The sequence below is a fragment of the Acanthisitta chloris genome, unplaced genomic scaffold, assembly GCF_000695815.1.
Source record: "Acanthisitta chloris isolate BGI_N310 unplaced genomic scaffold, ASM69581v1 scaffold4554, whole genome shotgun sequence".
NCBI lineage: Eukaryota > Metazoa > Chordata > Aves > Passeriformes > Acanthisittidae > Acanthisitta > Acanthisitta chloris.
Genome location: NW_008668609.1, coordinates 39,186 through 56,700, shown reverse-complemented (window position 1 = coordinate 56,700; position 17,515 = coordinate 39,186). Strand labels below are relative to the sequence as shown.

General features: G+C 37.7%; 1 protein-coding gene across 1 annotated transcript in view; it reads left to right on the top strand.

Moving 5' to 3' along the window:
- Positions 1-519: 519 nt before the first annotated feature.
- Positions 520-17,515, top strand: part of MATN2 (matrilin 2) — a gene marked incomplete at its 5' end in the record, with an annotated part of 50,807 nt that continues 33,811 nt past the window's right edge. Inside the window, 4 exon segments of the mRNA XM_009072953.1 lie at positions 520-1,181; positions 5,094-5,216; positions 10,312-10,434; positions 16,321-16,443. Coding sequence (XP_009071201.1) covers positions 520-1,181; positions 5,094-5,216; positions 10,312-10,434; positions 16,321-16,443 — 1,031 coding nt within the window.

The following is a 17,515-nucleotide window of genomic DNA, read 5'->3' as shown; positions in this document are numbered from 1 at the left end:
TAAAAATTTCGAGAATGACACAACAGAGTATGGCACAAGTACCTGGAGAGTGACATTTGACAAGGGCATTTAGTGGTAGGACGAGGAGTAATGGCTTTGAACTAAAAGAGGGCAGGTTTAGATTAGATATAAGGATTAGATATAAGAAATTCTTTACTATGAGACACTGGAACAGGTTGCCCAGAGAAGCTGTGGCTGCCCCATCCCTGGAAGTATCCAAGGCCAGGTTGGATGGGGCTTTGAGCAATCTGGTCTAGTGGAAGGTGTCCCTGCCCATGGCAGGGGGGTTGGAACTACATGATCTTTGAGGTCTCTTCCAACCCGAACCATTCTATGATCCTGTGATTCTATCTACTCATTTCCCTGCCATTAACCATTCTGGACACTGATCTCACACATACACAAAATTATTCATAATGATCATGTAACAGGCAACTTTTATTATTTACTGGAGAACAAATTTATATTGCCCAAGTAGTCTTAGTTCTGATATCTTCTATTTTTCCTGCATTTTCCCAGCACTTGTCAGGGTGTTTGTTTTGACAGTCAACCTGAAACTATTTGGATTTTGAAATCTTGTAAAGTATTTTTGTTTGCATTTTGCCTTCTAGAAAATACTTGCAACAACAAACGTCTGGACCTTGTCTTCATCATTGACAGCTCTCGCAGCGTACGCCATTTCGACTTCGAAAAAGTGAAGGAGTTCATTTTAACCATCCTGCAGTTCCTGGACATCAGTCCTGATGCCACCCGTGTAGGTCTGATTCAGTATGGCAGCACAGTCAAACAGGAGTTCTCGCTGAAGACCTTCAGGCGGAAACAGGATATTGAAAGAGCAGTGAAGAGGATGATGCACCTGGCAACTGGCACCATGACTGGACTGGCTCTGCAGTATGCAGTGAACATTGCATTTTCAGAGTCAGAAGGAGCTCGATCTCTGAAGCAGAATGTGCCCCGAATTATCATGATAGTGACGGATGGGAGGCCTCAGGATCCAGTGGCAGAGATTGCCGCTAAAGCACGTAACTCAGGGATCCTCATTTTTGCCATTGGAGTGGGAAGAGTAGATATGAACACACTGAAATCCATTGGCAGCGAACCACATGAAGAGCACGTGTTTCTGGTTGCTAATTTCAGTGAGATTGAAACACTGACCTCTGTCTTCCAGACTAAACTCTGTGGTAAGATTTCCATCTATAGATTTGAATGTGTAGATGAAAGTAGAGCACGGAAGAAAATGATGCATGACAGTGAAACTTTTTTTTTTACATGAAACCTTCTCTGTGGGAATATATATATTGAAAAAAAGGGAGATCAGCAAAACATCATTCAGAACAGCAGTCATACATGTGGGGAAAATCTAATTCTACTGCTATGTGCCATAAAATATAATCTAATTCCTAGTGGTTATAAGCAGCGAGGCAAACACACAGGTCATATTTTCCTGTTTATTGCATAATAGCAATAAATATACAACACTTTCCTATTTGAATATCTAATAAGTTTTTTCATCTATTCCTTTTAAAGGTGATCTCCCTTAGTACTGAAACTTCAAACTGATGAACAGTTTTTTGGTTATTTAAATATTCTATGGAGTTCATGGATTCCTCTTCTGAAGCTTATATGTTAATTCCATGCAGACAATCATTTCTATACATGCCTTGTGACTTGATGTGAGGCACAGACATGGTAGTGTTTGTATTCTATTCATTTTAAATACAGAAAGTTAGGAAAATCCATTACAATGATACTACTCATTCATACAATAAAGTAAACAATATTTTGATAGGTATTAATTTACAACAGAGATATCACTTCCATCTGTAACTCCCTGATAAGAAACTGCCTTTGACAAATGTCATGGCATGCATAATTCATTTTATTCCAATCTGTATACTTAGTATAATTTTATTTTTTCCTGAGATAAATATGAAAGTGCTTCATATAGATTTGGCATTAAGCTGAGGCCTATTCAGCAGAGTCCAGAAAAAGAATGCATGGGGAGATTAAATGCTCACTCATCTCTAGGGATGCTTTTGCCAGAAAAGAACTGAGGCTTATTGTAAGGATAGTCTGGAGAATTTTCCTTACTTGGTCTTTTCCAAAATTGTTTCAAAGAGCAGCTGAACTGCATCAGCACAAAACACCAACACAGACATTCATCAGATAGTAGATTTTTTCCTGTTTCTTCCTTGCTGTATTATTTGCTGGGGTAGTAAGATATATTTAAAAACCAAGAAAAAGTAAACTAATGGAGTGAGAGTTTAAATGGAATGAACAGCAAATGCTTCAAAACTTTCTATTATTGGATTTGTGTTTTAGAAACAAATCCGATACATATGCCATTTACTTGGGGTTTTTTTTCTGACTAGGCAGTGTCCAGTAAATGTATTAGAGTTTTATAGCTCACTTCTAATCAAACACATGTTCCTCCATAAAACCATCCCCCTGCAGATGGAGGAGCACGGAGGTGACAAGGATTGCAGCTGCCTCCCATTCTCAGGCAATGTCTCTGCAAGGTCTGCTGTGCTGGAAATTGAAAGATCCTAAGATGTACTTAAAAACCCTCATGCAACAGAGAATTTAAGCTGTTAGATTCATATGGATTTCAACTTAAAACTGAATTGCTGATAGGGTCCTGAATATTTTATTGGCTCTCAACTGTGAAGCAGTGTTCAGCTTCCTGAATTTCAAGAGAGTAATCTAAGCATTCATAGCCTCTGTTTCCTAGGGCACCTACATTCGTCCCAGGAAATGTGGTTAGATTTTTTTAATCCTCTCAGGTGTGGACCCAGAGGCAATATCACTGTATCTGATTTGAACATCTGGACACCTTGTTCCTGACTGTCCTTGTGTCTGGATTGCCCTTATGTCTGTGAGAATGTGTCTTCATGGTTCTTGTGATTATAACAGAAAACCATGGATGAAGCTCTGTGGGGAAATTAAAAAGTAAACCAAATTAACCACTCTTTACCCACGGATGGCAGAGATTGCCAGGGGCCTAGCAGCTATATTCGCAGAAGAATCCGTAGAAACTGGCTATGCTCCATCCTCTGCTAAATCAGAGTTTCCCTGCATTTGCTATCTCTGGCTGCTAAAGATTTGGGGATGCCAGAAACAGCAGTTGAAGCCATGGGATCCCAAGGGCCTCTTTTTACTGATCAGCAAGGTAAGACAGAAGCAAAGAGTTTCCTGGAAAATCAGAGGCATGAGGAATGAGACAAGAGTTGAAAACACAGAAGAATGTAAACAGAAATGGGGACAGCATCCAGGAAAGGGGATAGAGATTAGAAGAAGTGTGAGAAAGACAGAACTTGGGATGGAGCAGTCAGGGCAAATAAAATCTGGATTACATTCCTGTAAAATAGATAGTGGTGTCAGACCCATTTTATGTGGGAGTAATGGGGGCACAGAGACAGGGTTAAATCTGACAAGATCACCCATTAACTTTAAATATTTGACTCAGTGCAATTCCTGGTGTCATTTTCTGGGGTATTTAGCATTTTTGGACTAAACCAACATATTATTCACAGCTCTACAGCTGTCACTTGCATTCTTGTAAATCAGATACACATGTCTCTTTCTGAACAGATATTGTGAAGGTTGATCCTTCCTTGAAGATACTGATATGATTGGCTTGCCCAAAATAAAATAAGGACCCTGAGGCATAGAGATAAAATCTAATTCACAATAAGGCTCACGTTCAAATTCCTTAACTATAAGATCACTGTGAATTATTACTTCACTCCCTGGTTGTGACCACCAAACACCTTCGACAGATGAGGTTGCAGAAATTACACAGACAGCAGGACCCTTCACCACGGAAATCAGACTGATGACCAGAGTACCACTGGTGCTTTGGAATGGGTGCAACAGAGACACTTTGGAAAAAAATTTATGTGATAGTATATCAGGAGCTTGGTAACAGATGGTAACAATATATTCTCAGAAGGGACTGAGTTATTGGGATACCTATCATTGCATGCTTTCATTTTCAGAATGACAGAAAGATGAAAAGACAAGAAGTCAAAGAAGGTCTGTATTCACATGAATAAAAAGTACTTGGGAAGTTTTATTATGGCAGAAATTTGTAAGATCCAAGAAGCTGATTAAGCAATTTGGGAATTGTGGTGGTTTGTGTATTAGTAATAAATGCCTAACTCTTGTAACCATTCCAAAGAGCAGATACACAGTATATATCTTAAAACCACATGTGGGGTTTTTTCCACAAGTCCCACACATACCACATGTTAAGTTAGTTGGCAGACTTCTGTTGTGGCTTATAGAAGATTACTGTTAATATCTGTTCCATAAATTTTGAGCTTTGTTGACCTAGCACATTAAGGAACACATTGATCCCTAATTGCTGTTGAGCGAAACAGTTTATTTTCCATGCAGTGTTCTCTGAGAAGTAATTCACCTATATGTTACAGAAATGACATACAAGCAATGCTACAGTAGATAGAAAACATCAAGGAGATTTCCTAATTCCCAAATACTGATCTGGAGAAAAATAGTTCAACAATGAATTGGATAGAATGGGCCCATCATTCTTTTTTACTGTCTCAGGCTGCTGCATTTTACTACTTGCTGTTAGAGGCATACAATACAAGGAGATTAAGAACAGACTCAGAAAGATTTATAATCTGGAGTGTAGCTCAGCTCAGCTCCTGCTTGTTGAATCTTGGAGATGCATGTCCTCAGCTTCATCATTTATTACATGCATGTTCCTCAACATCAATAACTAAGCAAGCAAAATATTATCTTCATTAAGTTGTTTTCTAGTAATTCTTCTTCTTCAGTGTTGCACTGTGTGGTGATTTTCTTCTAAAGCAATTTATACTTAAATTCCACTTATTTTCTAAATTTGAATGTGTTAGGTTTGTTTCATTTTCTTCTTGGGACCACCAAATAATTTGTGTTTTCAGATACTCTTTTGCATATTTTTGTTTTCTTAAGCTCTTGTTTTTGTCTTTACTAGCAACACTTAATTTGAAATTTCTAAATTACTTCAGTAAAATTTTCTACACCATTTTTTCAGTCACAAGTAATTAAGACCAGCAATTAATAATGTTTTACATTGTTTCTTTCAGTGCCTCATATGTGCAGTACAGTTGAGCATCACTGTGACCACTTCTGCATAAACACCCCTGGCTCCTACCTGTGCAGATGTAAACAAGGATACATTCTGAATGCTGACCAGAAGACTTGCAGCAGTATGTTATCTTTCTTACCTTTGCCCTTTCATGCTCCCAAGAAGTGCTTAAGATCACATACCCTTTCTGTTCGGCTCATAAAGAGCTGAGCTCAGTATATAATTAATGGCAATCATCAGAAAGAGTCTAGAAAGGTGAAGTTGTAATTCTTTTTCTTGCTTTGTGTAAGTGAAGTTCTTATAAAACTTTCAGAAATACATCAAGCTAAATTTTATGTGTCTCTACAGAGGTACACTGTAACTACAGAAAATTGCATTTGAATTTTATTGGTGTAATAAGTTCAACAATGAAGCAATCAAAGGAATAACTGCTTTAGCATCTCAGATGAAGTGAATCCAGCTACTTTAGTAGCTTTTCTAGCTAGCAACAGTACTAAATAGTACAGAGAGGCGCCATAAACCCCATACTAGATAACTGTGAAGTAACTTGACATTTTTGAAAAGTTCTTCCTCACTGCAGCTTGAAGTGAAAAAGTTAGCAACTGTTCAAAGAATAGTGTCAGAAGTCTTGCTTATGATCTCATTTTCTTCTTAAAAATGTTGATTTTTTTTAAGTTTTAAGTAATTGGCTGTATAGTCTGTAGTAACAAACTTTCACTTTAGCTGTGATCTTTGTAATCAGTATTTCTTCAGTCCATTTCAACTTGCTTTCTAGTAATTAACAGCAAACTAGATTAGATGAGTATGCCAAATTTATTTCTGTGTCCATCATTATTTTTTAAAAATTACATAACACTGATCTTACTTGTGGAAAATGTACTTGGTAAAAGTTCAGTTTCTTATCCCACAACAGTGCATGTATTCAAATGAAATTTGCCAAACTAATTTTAGCCAGAAGAAAAATTTTGGAAAACATCTTTTCAAAAAGCTGTAGGAGACAGTAGTTTTGAGAGCTTAGGATGTACCCCTCACTACTGATAATTTAGAATTAAAGTGAAGGATGCAGGCTCAAATCCTATCCTTGTGTTTGATGTTCTGCATCTTAGGAGAGTACCATAAAAGAATCATGTAGCTTGGGATTAGTGGATTCTTAGTGTCTCTTGCTTAGTGTTGTACTTCATATCAAATGCTTACTGACCACTGAAACAGTGAGTGTGTGGCAGTATGTGAGGTGACTCTGCAGCTTGGGGGTTAGAATCCTCACATGTGCATTGGGACACACACATGGTTTCAGTCAGAGCCTCAGTAAATGGTAATGGGAATTGTCATGACCCACCTGTAGGGAGTGTGATGATCATTATCAATTCTAGTCAGGCTGAAGAAAGACACCAGACCACCTGTCAGGGAACTTGTTTTATTGTGCAGTTGCCATAACTCTGACAACCAACCCAATTTTTAGACCCTAAAAGTGTTAGCAAACAAACTCTTAAATTTCTACAATTGACTTCAACAAGAGTGGAGGGTAACAAGCCCTTAATCTGTACAATACAGTATAGTAACTTCTCAGTTCCCACACCAAAACTCTTAAAGATACAGGCTCACAAGCCAAAACACACAACCAAAGGTGCTGGCTCACAAGCTGCAACACCACTTTTCAAATTCAGTGAAGAGTATGAGTGTAAAATATGATAACCATGCTTTACTTGGGCAAAGTATGGGGCAGTAACAAGCCCTTAATCTGTACAATACAGTATAGTAACTTCTCAGTTCCCACACCAAAACTCTTAAAGATACAGGCTCACAAGCCAAAACACACAACCAAAGGTGCTGGCTCACAAGCTGCAACACCACTTTTCAAATTCAGTGAAGAGTATGAGTGTAAAATATGATAACCATGCTTTACTTGGGCAAAGTATGGGGCAAGAGAGAGATAAAGACAGAAAGGGGAGAGAGCTAGCACCAAAAAAAATCCTTAGAGCTTGGGGGTTAGAATCCTCACATGTGCATTGGGACACACACATGGTTTCAGTCAGAGCCTCAGTAAATGGTAATGGGAATTGTCATGACCCACCTGTAGGGAGTGTGATGATCATTATCAATTCTAGTCAGGCTGAAGAAAGACACCAGACCACCTGTCAGGGAACTTGTTTTATTGTGCAGTTGCCATAACTCTGACAACCAACCCAATTTTTAGACCCTAAAAGTGTTAGCAAACAAACTCTTAAATTTCTACAATTGACTTCAACAAGAGTGGAGGGTAACAAGCCCTTAATCTGTACAATACAGTATAGTAACTTCTCAGTTCCCACACCAAAACTCTTAAAGATACAGGCTCACAAGCCAAAACACACAACCAAAGGTGCTGGCTCACAAGCTGCAACACCACTTTTCAAATTCAGTGAAGAGTATGAGTGTAAAATATGATAACCATGCTTTACTTGGGCAAAGTATGGGGCAAGAGAGAGATAAAGACAGAAAGGGGAGAGAGCTAGCACCAAAAAATCACCAATCCTTAGATCCTGCATTGATCCTGCCACATGGCTGTTTGGGAATTGGGGTGAAGCATGAGAGTGAAAGAAAAAGAGAGGAAATAGTGAGAGAGCAGGAAAAAGAGAGCGAGGTAGCCTATGCTACTTAATTTCTTAAGGCATTTTTAACAAGCAGTTTTTTCTTTCAAGTTTCTGAAATTTATTTGATATTCAAAATTTCATTTCTTTTTAATTGCCTCTCACTCATTGTCCCAATCCTTGTCCCTAGCATCAATTTTGACAACTGAACTATTTTTTGGGAGCTAATAAAAAAAAATTTTAATTACAAGTATGAAAAATTCTTTCTTTATTGTCTCTCCTTTTTATTTTTTTTATTGTGTTACATTTCCACAGGTTTTATCAGCCAGTAGTCCAGCTTTTGGGCACTGTATTGCTTCAAATTACAGATTAATTTCAAAGAGTTTTAGAATTGTGTGTAATTTTCCTACTGGTGACCCATGCACAGTAGCCCTCTATATGTTCCCTGATTACCATTTTTGGAAGCCCTTTGCTGCATTGCTTTACTTTTTATTTTTTAGCTATGGCTTATATTAGTTTTCCCCAGTTACCTGTCACATATGATTTCCTTGATTGTGTACTTGCTTTGATCATCAATGATCAGATGGTACCATATTGCAGTTTAATAAATATGAAAGGGAAATTTGTAGCCTACTTCTAATGGACTGTTTCTGCATCACCAAACTATGAACTAATTTTAGCAAATAGCACTGGAAATCTAACATTGAGAGCCATCAAACTGGCCTTAAACGTGCTAGGGTGGAGCAAATCATTGGTGACAGAGGGAGATGATACAGCAGCAGTCTAGGGAAGGTCAAATCATTATGTCTGAAACCACCACAGAGGTGTAACAGAATTGATGGGTATAGAGGGTCAAGCCTGGACAAACAGGACAGCTTAGTTCTGGAGGTAGAGGGAACCATGGTGATAGAAAACCCCACAGTCTGTATTTTAGTTACCTTCATTGGCTGTTAATTGCCCACAAGTGCACAGAGACAACATGTTCCTCACTTGACCTCTAAGTAAAATAAACCTTCATCATGTTTATGTTAAGTGCAATACATGATCAACATAAACCAGATGTATTTATCTAAGGTTTGGATGTGTTTGGCAGTTCTGTCATGAACAAATAGTTTCCTTACATATATATTGTAATGCTTTCTAAACTAAACAGTGCAAAAAAGATGAATGCTATGTACCTAAAGTTATACTCTCTTTTCATTCTTCTGTACCTGAAGTTAGACTCTGCTTTCATTCTTCTGTTCCTTTTTTCTTTTTATGCTGTGAGAGCACACCATATCAGTACTCTTAAAAGCCCTTAACTAAATGGTTTCAATCAGCAGTGAACTGACAACTTTGCTTCAGGCTGGAAAACAGTGCATTTATGTTTTGAATAGAAGATAATTTTCTTCCTTGATACATTTCATAATAACATTATTTCTAAAAACCAAAAATATTTCCTTGCATTGAAAGAAGAAAATCTGCCATACTTGTTATTTGTTGCTTTCTACATGGGGGAGGTGGGAAAGGCAACCCAGCTATTTTCCAGAACAAAACTAGGGGGGAAATAGTTATTTTGTTTGTTTAACTTGAAATACTCTTTCATTTGTTTCATTATGATGGTTTTGCATCCATGCAAAGGATACTCCTTTCACATACTGTGGTCTAACTTTTCTAGAAAAGAGTGGTTGTGTCAGATAATGGGTATTCTTTACTCATTACGCTGTATTTGTTTGTTTAACTAATCTCTTCCATTCTTCTCCAGAGATGCTCAAATCTTACATTAATACACAAAATAATACAAAAGAGGAAATGTAGCTGAAACAAGCTGGAAAATTATCTATTTATGGGTGTTTATACTGGAACAAAAGAGTTAAACGACTGTTTATGCTGCTCATCATGCTGCTTGATATGAAGCAGACAGCTATAAAAGAAAATTCGTTTTTGCTTGGCTAGTTTCCTCAAACATGTTCCAAAAGCCTATTTTGTAGCTGTAAATGACCATTATGTGTTAAACAGTCTTTCAGCAACACAAAGTACTCTGCTTTTCAGAGCATTCGCTGGGGAAACTTGGGGTTCTCATAAAGCTTTAATCTGTTGAAAACAAAGCCCAGTGTGCTCCATTTGGCTAGGTGCTGAGCTGACCTCATTTGTCATGGTAATTTTTTTTATGAGATCTTTTGCATGGGGGGGTAACTTGCTGTGGTATTTTGCACAAAACTGAAAAATTCTAAAACTCAGAAATCAAATACCCTCAAGTCTTTCAGTGTTGTGGTTTCCCTTTCTTTCCCTTTCCAACCTTATCATCATTTATCTGGTGATGCAAAAAAACCCAAAAAAAGACACAAACACAATTACTTTTTTTTTAAAAAAAACCAACAACTGAAGAATGCCCTTCAAGCTTTCTGGAGAATCATGCATCAAGCAACTCTACTAGGCACCTTTAGCCCATCAGTAGTCATTGCCTTCAACTGAAGGAATGAGTGCCTCAGCTTTGAGTGATGGGTCTTGCTTGTGTAAAACTTTAACCAGAACATTGGCACCTGTGTTAAACTGAGCTCATCTCTAAAGATATGTCCATCTCTTCCTGATGTTTATTTTTGTTCTATAGTTCACCTGTGCATCATAGAAGGTGAAAGCATTTCATATTCATGCAATTATGTTTTGTAGCTCAGGACCTTTGTTCTGTGGAGAAACATGCCTGTGAGCAGATTTGTGTGAACACACCTGGGTCTTACGTCTGTCAGTGCTATGAAGGGTACGAGCTTGATCAAAATGGAAAGAACTGTGTTGGTGAGTATGAGTTCAGCAATTCACATTTATCTCTTGACACAAACCAAAGGGAAATTAAATGTAAATGAGTATCCAGTATCCAGTTTAGCGATAGATGATGGGAAGTTCTCTTCTCCTGTATGAGTGGTAGATGAGGAAGAACACATAATTGGCATGTTTGTAGGTCTTTACTGATAATGAATGGTGTTTTGGGAAAATTGTTCCAACCAATTTCACACAGAAAGTAACATTGCTGTTCTGTAACAACACACCAGATGTTTAATTCTAGATCCGTGTAGGTGGCCAGCAATGTACTGGCACGATATATGTGGCCATTAAGAACTGAACAAAGCCAGATAAACTTGGTATCTCCTCTTCAGACAGAAGTTCTACATGGAAAAACTTGAAAGGGGACAATCTATTGCTATTTCTCACTTGATTTTATGGTCATGCCAGGAGAGATTTCAAATTCTTTTGGGAAAGGTGACTTTAAGGAAAGTTTAGCACCCTTAAGAACCTGCCCATTATGTGCCTTTAATTTTCACTATGGGCAATTGCAAGGGTGGGTTGTCACAGCAATAAAAGTAAACATCAGCTCTAAGAATTACAGCTCAAAAGAGAGACTGTGGAAATACAGTACAATAATTTTTCAACACAAAACATGCTTCCCTCTCTGTTACCGTGTAAGTATCTTACTCTTCTTCCCTGTTTATACACAGCAAATACTTTTAGTATAATCTTTTTTTCTATCCCGTTAACTTTTCATAGCCTACTTGTAAACTTTTCATCCCATGCTAAATTCTGGGAAAATACTGTCTTCTGGTATCTATCACAAAAAAATGCTAGTGAGACCACAAAAAAAAATTGCCTTATTAGTCAGGTATTCTCTTCAGGCAAGCATTTAAATGCATGCTTAATTTCAAATACATATTGAAATCCCATGGAAGTGAATCCAAGTGAATCCTTGGCCTCAAATCTCCCCAGGCCATCACAATGCTTTTGCCCACCACCTTACTCTTTCTTGTAATTTTAAACATCACTAAAGTAATATATCTGTCTCTTATTACCTTCACAGAGCTATTACCTTGCAGGATAACCTTGTTTTGAGACACAAAATAGGTGACAGTTTATGGAACTTTCTGCATGTAGTTCCACGTAAGATACACAAATGAGGTTTTGAGGTTTTTTAGGCCTAGGATAACCTATGTGATTTTGAAGAACATTCATTCTGTACTTACTCTTCAGAAATGTTTTCTTTACTTGTAGCTTCATGTTTCCAGTTTAGGAGTGTTTGAATTTCTCAGCATAATTTATCCCCAGCATAATTTGGCCACTAATTTACCCTTTTAAGAACCTGCTTTTTGAAGTCAGATTTTTTGGGTTTTTTTGAAAATGCAGCTAATGATGGTTATTTAGGCAAAGTGGATGTTCTGGCTCAAATTTCTACACCTAACATTCCACCAAAGTTCATCCAATAACCTTAGCTGATCGTCTTGACCTGACCCTGTGTTAGGATAAAGGATATACTCCTCTGCTATTTATTTGATGATATCTTGGTACAGAAAATCTGTTACTTCTGTTGGTAGGTTCTTTCATTCTCAGTTCTTTCCTCCCATATATTCTAATCCAAAATATTCATGTTTAGTGTCATCAGCTGTTGTTACCATCTTCTCTCTATTAAGCTGAAGGGCCCTTGACAGTCCAAGATACTCTTACCAGGAAGGTAGCTACCAGAACATCTTTCTGGTGAAATTCTTTGTATGTCAAATCTAATATTATCCTCTGTAATAAATAAAAAGTCTATTTTTCATATTAAAAGCTTAAAAATATTTCTATGCAATTTATTAAATTTTTTGCAGTGGCATTTGGGATTTTGCCTGTTAATAACTTGCCTGCAAAGTCTGGAGATGCTATTTAGAGGTGTGATACATCTTTGACATCTTTTTCTACCTCCTCACTGACTCTGTTTGGCATGAAGAGATACAGGCGTATTATAAGCTCTATTGATGACATTTGAAGATTTCACATTCTCTTTTCAATTATTTTCAGAATACAGTTCATGCATGGGTTCACCATCATTTTATAGCTGGTTTTCCTCTCCACTTGATTTCTATTCATTTGTACCTAGTTTAACAAAAATCTTGAATTCATGCTATTCATACCACTAAGATAATTAGCAGTGTTAATTGTGATTTTAAAGCACATTATTAATACTTCTTTTTATTAGAATTATATTAGGAAGATATTTCTTAATATGAGGGTGGCAAGACACTGGACGAGGTAGTGCAGGGGGGCTATGGATGCCCCAACCCTGTTCAAAGCCAGGTTGGATAAAGCCTTGAGCAATTCATGCTATTCATACCACTAAGATAATTAGCAGTGTTAATTGTGATTTTAAAGCACATTATTAATACTTCTTTTTATTAGAATTATATTAGGAAGATATTTCTTAATATGAGGGTGGCAAGACACTGGACGAGGTAGTGCAGGGGGGCTATGGATGCCCCAACCCTGTTCAAAGCCAGGTTGGATAAAGCCTTGAGCAACCAGGTCTAGTGGGAAGTGTCCCTGCCCATGGCAGGGAGGGTTGGGGCTAGTGTCAGCTAGTTACCTGAGTGGCAGTAGTTAAATAGAAGCTTGCAGCCAGAACAATGTATCCATTCAAAGTGACCACTGAACAGCCAACCACTCTGAGTGTTTGTAACACACAGTTTATGAACAAGTTTGTAGACTAAACAGTATTTGAAATTGTCTGCTCAGTTGTAAGTATGGCTGGCACAGCCCTTATCGCTTTCCCATTTTGAACAGTTTTTCACACAAACAGTCATGTAAGTTTAAGTTTGGTGGCAGTGAGCCATTCTTTCTCCATCATGCTGCTGGACACTCAGTCTCTCCACCTTCTTGGTGCTGCTGGAAATCTCTTTCCTGGCACTAGTGCTAGACTGTCTCCATATAGCTGCAGCTGTTGGGCTTGGGTCCTCTTGTCCTGGCAGTGGTTTGGCTGCTGGCACATCTCTGCGGACCTGACACCACTAGATTTTTTTGGCTACTTTTTAGGTTCTTATGAGTCTTCCACGAGTTTGCTCTACTCTTCCCCATGCTTCTTCATCCTCCTTATGCTTTTACTCACTGTCACCTTTTCTTCCTACTCTTTTCTTCCACCCTTCTCTTTAACTTACTTTGTTCTCCTAAGGCTGAATAACCTATATAAACATCATAGGAGTAAAACACCAGTACAAGAGAAGTGTGACCCATGCTGTCCATGGTTCAGAGATGGCAATGTAAGCACCCAGAGGGCAGAACTGCTAACTGGAAGTAAAAGATGGCTCTCATCACTTACTAATTCCGGGCAAGAAAAACAGGGTGGAACAAACATGGTGAGGTAACAACTGAATTAATAGTTTGCTTACTAAAAAGGAAATTAATTTATCATTGAGAAAAAAATCTTTTTGAAATAGGCATGAGATAATGTTAAAAACAGATCTCTAAGTGTTCACATTCTAATATATGTCTCATGACACTAAAAATATGAAAATAATGAAACTTATACGAGTTAGGGAAATATTATTCTGCTTTACTCTTATACAAACTATGTATATTTTCTGTATACCAACTAAAGGATTACAGTACTTCAGTATAAGAAATACAAATGTATAATTTTTCTCAGGCTTTTCAGGATTCTTTAATTCCATGGACAGCTTACATATTTGCTGACTGGAATGCTGTGACAAGTTTCCCTTCTAAACAAGTACCATCAAAATGAAGCATGAAGCTAAAATTGAAATGCCCTTATAGGTCAATTACTAGTGCCAGTCTACAAGGCTAAGCTTGACTGTTATTTGTATACAAAAATTATTGGAAAAAGGGAATACTACTTATCTCCAAAAGCAACTGCCAAGTGGATGGTCTTGCTTCTTAACTGTGTTAGTGGAAAGGCATTATTTAAATTAATATGTTCATTGTTCTTATGGGCCAACAGACCTAATTCTGTGAGTAAGAGATTCCCAGAAGGTTACAAATCCTAAAAAGCAAGTCTGGAAAAATTTGTTGAGCTCTTCTCCCTGATATCCAAGGATAGGTCATGTGGGAATGGTTCAAAGCTGTGCCTGAGGAGATTTAGACTGGACATTAGGAAGCATTTCTTTACCAAAAGGGTGTCAAACACTGGAACAGGCTTCTTAGAGGTGGTGGATGCCCCAAGCCTGTCAGTGTGTGAGAGGCATTTGGACAATGCCCTTAACAACATACTTTAACTTTTGGTCAGCCCTGAATTGGTCAGGCAGCTGGACTAAATGATCATTGTATGTCCCTTCTAACTCAATATTCTATTCTTAGCTTTATAATCATTAGTTGATGAGTTGCAGGTATGGCAGTAGAAATTAATTTTGTTAAGGTTTAAATGCAGAGTACAAGATGACTTTACAGAAAATTCCATATGGGCTATTTCCCAGGCATGATGCTAAACAGAAAAAAATGTATATTCTTTGGTCTACCCATTTCTTAATGTGTCTTTTAAAACACTTGAAAATGTGTATGTGGTTAGAATTAATTTAAGAGGAAAGCTGGCTAATTGTATGACACATTATCTCCTTGAAATAGATATTCAGTAACTAGGTTTTTATGTGAATCTATTCAGTTTGAAAACAGGAAGGTGCTTCCCAGGAAAATGGTCTCACACAGTAGCCAGTAAGTAGTTTAATTTGACTTGATTCAACACAAATACTCTGAAGGGTTAAAAGAAACTCTTTCAGAGTAACTAAAAGGACTATCTGCTTTCCTGACTAGAACACCTTGACTACATATCTCAGCCCTCCTGAGTGTGCATGATTTACAAAGACAGGGCAATTGAATAAAGAACTGATTGAATTGAAACAAATTACTGCCCCTTAAATAAATTTGTAAGGCTCAGCTGTATAAAGTAGTGAAAGAATTACTCAGTTGTCAAAGAGGAACCTGTCTCAGTAAATGTCTGTGTGAAGCTAAGCACATTACTATCTTCTGCAGAAGGACTCAGGTATACTTGCCTAATGTAAGCTTTCTGGGGAGAGAACACCTGCTTTGTGACTTATCTTTGATTTCTTCTAAGACTTTCATTGTGAAGGTAGAGCGTAGACTGCAAAGAGATGTAAAAAAAAAAATCAGTTGACTTCTTTAGCACTTTTGAATGGGCCTGACAGAGTAAACTCTGAAGTATTACCTTATTCCCCTTTGGCAATCTACCTTGTAAATACAGGTTTGTGTAATAAATGACCAGACTTACGACTGCACTGCCTGTAATATTTTATTTTTTCTTAAAGAAGATGTTATATAAGCAAAGTATTGGTGGTGAATATCAGCCTGAAGCTCTCGAGCTTCATAGCTGCAGCTGCTTTGTACTGAATGAATCTGGAGCACATTAGAGGGAATGAATGTAGTGTGACAGTCCTCAGTGTAGAAGATATTGCCAAGGTTCTATGTTCTCAGGCTACAGGAACAGCTCTTGAGAGCTAATACAGCTGGGAGGGAACTGAGGAAAAGTAGAGCAATTCCAGGACTGGGACTTGAGAGACAGAGACAGAAGTAAATCAAACAAACTTTGCTATGCCCTGGCCTACAGTGTGAACATCTGGACAGAGTTACTGACTGAGGCATGGTTTCCAGATCTGAGAAAACATGTTGAGAAAGCTCCTAACAATATGAGAGTTGATAAATGTTGAAATTTAAGAAATTATCCAGGGCTCATGTCAAATGTGATTTACCAGCTGGTGTTGAAAGTGCACTTTTTGCAGATAGGCTTTAGAGGACAGAAATTATGTCAGCTTTTCATTTTTTTTATAGCTATTGTGTGTATCTAGTACCATAATATCTATGTATAATAGTTCTGATTTTGTTTTTCTAATTGCACATGTTGGTCTTGTTCTTTTTCAGTTGTAGACTTCTGTGCTTTGGATAACCAAGGTTGTCAACATGAATGTGTTAATGCTGAGGACTCATACTACTGTAGATGCCACTCTGGGTTCATTTTAAATCCAGACGGAAGAACTTGCAGAAGTAAGTTGTGGTAAAGTTTAATTCTGGACAGGTTGTACTTCTGTCTTCCAGTTCTCAGCAGTAATACTCGCACTGGTCCCGGGAACGCTGAGAAATGCATCGGGTGTAGAAAATGTTGCAGTGCTCTGGAAACCAAAAGTCTTGAAAGCAATGCAAGTTGTTTTGGAGGATAGTTTGCCTTTTGAGGGGAGGGGCTAAGGGAAGGGGTCCCTCCTTTGAACAGGAAGATATTAACATGAAACCAGGCTCCTTTTCGACAGTAAAAGGCCAAAACTTTGTCTTGCATTGTCTCTTTGATTATTCAGATTTTTCAGTTAGAATATAATCTCCCTAGCTGGGTAAACAAACAAATCGGTATAGACAATTTAGAATCAGTTTGGTTTGTAAGACGAGCTAAAATTATGAGTAGTTCCTCAGTCCGAGGAATCACTGCAGCCTATTTTCCCGTGTGTTATTCTCTAGAGTGAGTTCTTTGGTAGTGTTGACAAAGCTCTGGCAACATCAGTGTCTTCTACCAAGCTTCCATATTTCCATCAGGTTATACTAACTGCATGGCTTTGCTTGTTAATTTTTTGTCAAATTTGATTGATATCAGGCTAAAAAGCTCAAAAATCACCAAAGTTAGGATTGGACATAAAGCACAGGGGAACTGACACACTGGAAAATACTCTTACCAGGGCTTCCCATAATTGGGAAAACAAGCTAAAATCTCCACAGTGTTTAATGTTATAATTTCCTTTCAGGAAATGTCAGTGATCAACCTTAATGTACCTTCCTAGTCACTGTTGTTCATAAATCTGAGGCTTGATAAAGAAATTCTGCTTGTAAGCAGACAAACTCCATTAGTTTTAGGTGAGTGAAACTGCTGATGTCAGTGGTGAATTTCTGAATGTGTTCAGACATTATTGCTCAAAAAATGCATCAACACTGGATTTCTGTGCTTTTTACAGCCTTGGGGGCATTTCAGTCTTTCTGATGAGGGACTTTGTAAATCTATAGATTGCATTGTATATTATGCTTGGTACCTATTTCACTTAAATCTAACATTTAGAAAGAAAGCAACTAATGCAGG